At 35.3% G+C, this 6,623-nt stretch overlaps 1 protein-coding gene across 1 annotated transcript in view; it reads left to right on the top strand.

Annotated features, from left to right (window-relative positions):
* Positions 1-6,623, top strand: part of LOC106870727 (dynein beta chain, ciliary) — a 109,770-nt gene that overhangs the window by 61,205 nt on the left and 41,942 nt on the right. Inside the window, exons 32-35 of the mRNA XM_052967251.1 lie at positions 1,141-1,351; positions 3,564-3,840; positions 5,577-5,859; positions 6,455-6,623. The exon at positions 6,455-6,623 is cut by the window's right edge and continues 1 nt beyond it. Coding sequence (XP_052823211.1) covers positions 1,141-1,351; positions 3,564-3,840; positions 5,577-5,859; positions 6,455-6,623 — 940 coding nt within the window. The remainder of the gene's footprint in view (positions 1-1,140; positions 1,352-3,563; positions 3,841-5,576; positions 5,860-6,454) is intronic.

The raw sequence follows: 6,623 nt of genomic DNA, 5'->3' as shown, positions 1-6,623 counted from the left end.
ATATATATATATGAACATAGATTGCTAGTCCCAGTTCTGTAACAAGTGCCAGTTGAAGTATCTGTATTTCTTGAACATCTCTGATCTGGTATTGAAACAAAGGTTTTGATTAGGTACAGTTTTTTAGGATTCTTTTCTTTACTTTGCTGTGCAAAGTAAAGCTTTTGTTTCCATTTTTCTAGGGTTGATTTTTAACTAGACTTTTTCTTGTAATTGTCATACACACACACGCGTACGCACACACATAAAAGACAAAACAAGGTTGAATTGTTCAATGTGTCTATGGGAGCATATGACAGTACCTATGTGAGTGAAATTATAAGGCGGCATATTCTAGGTTTATTGAGAAAGAAATTATATACAAATAGGTGCAGATGTAGGTGTGAGTTAAGAAGCTTGTCACTGCATGCCAACTTTGGCAAGTGTCTTCTACTATAGCCTTGAGCCAACCAAAACCTTGTGAGGGAATTTGGTAGACAGAAACTGAAAGAGGTCGTGAGCTGGCAGAAACGTTAGCACGCCGTGCAAAATGCTTAGCGGTATTTCGTCTGTCTTTACGTTCTGAGTTCAAATTCCGCTGAGGTCGACTTTGCCTTTCATCCTTTCAGGGTCGATTAAATAAGTACCAGTTATGCACTGGGGTCGATATAATCGACTTAATCCGTTTGTCTGTCCTTGTTTGTCTCCTTTATATTTAGCCCCTTGTGGGCAATAAAGAAATAAGAAACCGAAAGAAGCCTATTGTGTGTATATATATATATATATATATATATCATGATGATGATGATGATGATGATGATATATATAAAAGTGTGTGTGTGTGTGTGTGCATGCATGTGTGTGTGTTTGTCCTCCACCACCACTTGACAACCTATGCTGATGTGTTTACATCCTTGTAACTTGGCTGTTTGGCAAAAGAAGCTAATAGCTTATATGTACCAGGTTTAAAATAAATAATTTCTGGGGTTGATTCATTCAGCTAAAAAGATTCTCAGCATGGCCACAGTCTAATAATTGAAGCAAGTAAAAGATGAAAGATATATATCATGTATTCATTCACTTACTTACAGGCATATTATTATTAGTTATTATTTTGTGGCTTTACTCCAACTAGACTCTATTTGTAATTTGTTTCTGTAGGTTGTTCAGTTGCAAGAATTATTTGATGTGAGACACTCTGTTTTCATCATCGGAAATGCTGGAACTGGTAAGAGCCAAGTTTGGAATGTTTTACTCCAAACCCATCGTAACCAAAAGCTGAAACCCCTTGCAATTGTCTTGGATCCAAAAGCTGTAACTAATGATGAACTATTTGGTATCATTAATCCATCAACAAGAGAATGGAAAGATGGTAAGTTATCTTTTAATTCTAATTCTAGCATAAAGGTGGCAAGCTGACAGAATCATTAGAACAATGAAGGCGACAAGCTGGCAGAATCGTTAGCACGCTGGGCAAAATGCTTAGCAGTATTTCGTCTGCTGTTATGTTCTGAGTTCAAATTCTGCCAAGGTCGACTTTACCTTTCATCCTTTCGGGGTTGATAAATTAAGTGCCAGTTACGCACTGGGGTCGATATAATCGACTTAATCCGTTTGTCTGTCCTTGTTTGTCCCCTCTATGTTGAGCCTCTTGTGGGCAATAAAGAAATAAGAATCATTAGAACAATGGGCAAAGTGCTTGGCAGCACTTCGTGCGTCTTTATGTTCTGAGTTCAAAAGCTGTTGAGGTCAACTTTACCTTTCATCCTTTCAGGGTCAATAAAATAAATACCAGTTGAACAGTGGGATTGATGTAATCAATTTAGCCCCTCACCCAAAATTATAGGCCTTGTGTGAAAATTTGAAATCAATATTAATACTGTCATAAGGCAGAAGGCTGGCAGAATCATTACTGTGCTGGACAAAATGCTTAGTAATATTTCTTCCGACTTGAATGAGTTAGTGTGCTGACTTGACCTGCACTCCTCCCCCCAAATTGCTGGCCTTGTGCCAAAATTTGAAACTAATATTAATTCTAGCATATTAATTGCTGTTAAAGAGCAATCATCATTCTGTATGTATGTGTGTGTTTGTTACACACACACACATACACATACACACAAAAAGGGTGTTCATTAAAGATTTCCCCTGACCCACTTCCCACGGACTGGGATAAACAAAACTTGGCGTAATTATTAGTCCTTCTCTACCTAGCCACCACAAATGGTGACTCACTTCTCCCATCATTTTATGCAGCTGTGAAGACTTCATCTGTAAAAGTCGGTAGGTTGCATCTGGAGCCAAGACTTTACCTTAGAATTAAGTTCATCGTCATCTGGAAAAGTGCTTCCCCTTCAAAACAGGCTTCGTTATTGACTTCTGGAGTGCTTCCACTTTCATAATGCTTTGCATTGTGTGGGGAGACCACAGTGGGCAACAGTATTCAAGGTAGGATTGGGCAAAAGTAGAGTAGAGAAGGATAATGATATGAACATCTCTAGACCAGAAAGTTTTCAGAATCCAGGAGTACATCTTGCAGGCCAAGTCAACCTTGCTGTTTACATGGGAACTCCAGCTTAGATTGTTATCAGCAGTTACTCCAAGGTCTCTGGTGTTGTTGGATGACACTAGGGGGTTGCCCAAGGGAAGGGCATATGGTAGTTTCAGAGTAACAAGAATAATAAAAAGAAAGTTCTTGATACAGTGTAATATAATTGAAAAAATGAGTAGAGATGACTTTTAGAAGGATAATTTTTATTTTAATAATAATGTTTACAGTGGGTGACTCTGGTATGAATTTCAAGCTTCAAATAGCCATTTTGAAACTGAAAAATGTATGTTTTACTGGTTGTAAAAGGTTTTTTCTTACAAGTATACACACGCAAAAAAATATGTATATACACAAAAAAGGGGAAAATATATGAAAAAATATACAAAAGCATGTATGTGTGTGTATTGAGATATGTATATATGTATATGTGTGTATGTTTACTCACATATGTGTATGTTTGTGTGTGTGTGTGTATATATATATATATATATATATATAAGTGCATGTATTTGTGTGGGTGGTTGATGTAGATGTATATAGTGTGTATGTATGTACATGTAAGTGTATGTGTGCATGAATATATGTGTGTGTATATGCATATATATATATATATAAATGCATATATGTATATGAGAAGGTATGGCTGTGTATATGTGGTGTAGATGTCTGTATGAAACATCATGAAAATTGTTCAAACTGAAATCCTTCTTGAGTGACACATTTTTCCATTCAAGTCAATACTGAATTACAGATAGTACTTATGGAATTTTGATTTACTGTTGGGTGACTTTTGGCCAACCCTGTATACACACACACACATGCAAATTATATGCAAATATACAAATTTGCTAAAGAAGACAGGTGTGTATGTGCATGTATCGGTGTGTGTATTTTTTGCATATTGAATACATCCATCACATGGATGTATTCAATTTAGAAGCAAGTGTCATCTATTGAATATTCTTAAAATATTTTCAAACAATTTTCTTTTAAAATTAATTAATTTTCTTTCCATTTTTTTTGTTTCATTTAGGCCTGTTTTCTGTAATAATGAGAGACCTTTCAAATATGAGTGGAGATGGTCTGAAATGGATTGTCTTAGATGGAGACATTGATCCAATGTGGATAGAATCTCTGAACACTGTTATGGATGACAATAAAGTGCTTACTTTAGCCAGTAATGAACGTATCCCTCTTACTCCATCTATGCGCTTGCTTTTTGAAATCAGCCATCTGAAGACAGCTACTCCTGCTACTGTATCAAGGGCTGGAATTTTATATATCAACCCACAGGATCTTGGCTGGAATCCGTAAGTTGTTTGTGTTGTTTAGCCTCAGATCAGCTCTGATCAAGCTAACCTATGATCATAGACATTCTAGCTGTAATCAACTAGTAAATTTGGCTTTTGTCTAACCAGATCTATGAGAGATCTAGTTTCTTATTTTACTTACCAGTGGGCTCTTGACTTCAATAAATTTGGTGAAACCAGTGATGGTCAATTTTTGACAGTGACAACAGTATTGCTAACTTTTGGCTGTCAGCATCATCAGGCTCAAGGTAGTCTCTGATCTCTTAATATTGGGTGCTATCATAGGGACTAATTGATAGGTGGATTTCATCTTCATCAGATACTGACCACTTCTGACCAGTAAAGTCATTATATAGTAAACACCATATTGGGAGATGAACATCTCACTTTTGATACTGAGCTCAAATCCTCATGTGGGCAAAGGCCTATGATCAGAAGCAGTCCAAGTGTAACCATCTCATACTACTTTTAGGCATTGTATATCTAGAGCAACATTATCCAATCTGTCCTTCCTTTTTTCATGACAGTAGGATGTGATACAAAAGAGATTTGAGTGCTATTTCTAGCCAGTCAAGTGATCCCATAAAGGCTCCTTATTAGCTTATGAAAAAAGAAAACATTTATCAGTTCATTATATTAAGGAACCTTCTGTTAAAGTATTAGGTAAAATGGGTCCCATTTACTTGAGTTTTTTAAATTTTTTTCACAACCTTTTGATTAAAATTTTAACCTTTTAATTAAAATTTTTAAATTCTCAGATAAGGAAATAATTTTATTCTCAAATACAATATAATGTTAATAATATAGCATGAACAGGATAAATTATCCATATTTTGCAGAAAAATCTGTATCTTTCAGTACATCTCAATGTTTCTAAAGCAAACTTTGTTTGTTCACTTTCAACATAAGTTGAATTTAATGTATGATAGCATCTTTTAAAATTCTCTTTTCATTACCATCTTTTACCTTGTTTTCTTTATATTTCTAATAGTTATTGTGTAACCAGATCACAGTGCTTGATCAAAATGGTCTTGAGTAAGTTGTGCATGGAAGTGTTAGGAACTGGGTGGCATATTTGTGAGGAGGGGCTGATGTCACTGAAATTGAAGGGAACAGTGTAAATAGCAGGTGTGAGAAGTACTATAATTTATGTGAGTAAAACAGGGGTAATGAATGCAAAGAAGCAGGAAAGGCAGGAAAGAATTGAGAATGAAAGAACAGAATGAGAGGATGAGTGGGGCATCACTAAAGGAAAGACAAAACAAGAAACCAAACGATGAATTGCAGAGAATAAGGATATAGAATCAGTGATGGATATTTTAAAAAGAAATGGTATGAATGTATGATGTGCTGAAGATGAATGAAGAAAACCCAGATAAGAAGAACGATAGACAGGAATGTGAACGGAAGTAGGAGAAAGGTAAATTGCTAAAGACGATGGAAAATGAAATGAAAGCAAAGGATTTGATGAAGAGAATAGAGCAAAATGGAAAAAAAACTGTCTTGGGCCCCCACAAGACTAAACCCTGGTTTCACAGGGAAAATGACCTCAGAACACTTGTTATTGTTGTTGTGTGTTGTATGTTCAATGTATCTCTCTTTATTTAAGATGATAAATTGTGATTTGAGGTGAATGGGGCTGCATTTTCTAACAGGACAATTGACTACATAGAGGTTCCCTTGTTTGATCAGTTACTAATTATAGTTTATATTTCTCTTATTTTTATACATTTCAGCTATGTTCAGAGCTGGATTGACAGGAGGGAAATTCAGTCAGAAAAGGCTAATTTGACCATTCTCTTTGACAAATATGTACCAACCTGTTTAGAAACTCTACGACAACGATTCAAAAAAATTACACCTATTGCTGAGTGTAGCCATATACAGATGCTGTGTTACCTTTTAGAATGTTTACTCTGCCCAGAAAACACACCAGCTGACTCTCCTAAGGAACTTTATGAACTATATTTTGTTTTTGCATGCATCTGGGCATTTGGTGGTGCTATGTTTCAGGACCAGGTGAGAGAGTTATGGACATTTTACAATAAAAAAAACGTTACCATTATTACTGTTATCACCATTGGCACTAGCATCTAAATCAGCATCATCATGTTTGTCATCATGATCAAGGTGATCATCATTATCATTGTCATCATCATCCTTGTCACCATTATCACCATCAGCACCACTGTCATCACCAGTATAGTCTTCACCATTATCACCATTAAACCTACTGTTGTCAATGTTTGGATTAACAAAATTGTCAAAGCATTATAAAATGTCTTGTGATATTTCTTCCAGCCCTTTATGTTCTGATTTCAAATCTTGCCAAAGTCAATTTTGTCTTTATCTCTCCAGTCTCTTTTCTTAAGTCTAGTATGTGATGCTGCAAAGTTGTTGCTTAAAAGGATGTTCATGAATGTTACGTGTTTATTAGACTAGTGACCAATTCTTTCTTTATGACAGAAAAAAAAAAAAAAAGAGTGAAAACATTCACTGTATAGAATATTTTGAATTTTCCATTCACACAAATAAACTGTGTGATACAAAGAAAATAAACTATTTGAACTTAAATAAAAGAGTAAAGAATAATATAAATAATTTTTACTTTCAGCTGGTGGACTATAGAAATGAATTCACCAAATGGTGGATTAACGAATTCAAGTCAGTGAAATTTCCAAGTCAGGGTACTGTCTTTGATTATTACATCGACCCTGAGACAAAGAAATTTGAACACTGGAGCAAACGTGTTGCAAAATTTGAATTAGATCCAGAAATACCAC

This window comes from Octopus bimaculoides, chromosome 1 (assembly GCF_001194135.2).
Source record: "Octopus bimaculoides isolate UCB-OBI-ISO-001 chromosome 1, ASM119413v2, whole genome shotgun sequence".
Taxonomy (NCBI): domain Eukaryota; kingdom Metazoa; phylum Mollusca; class Cephalopoda; order Octopoda; family Octopodidae; genus Octopus; species Octopus bimaculoides.
This window is presented reverse-complemented; position numbering and strand designations above follow the sequence as displayed.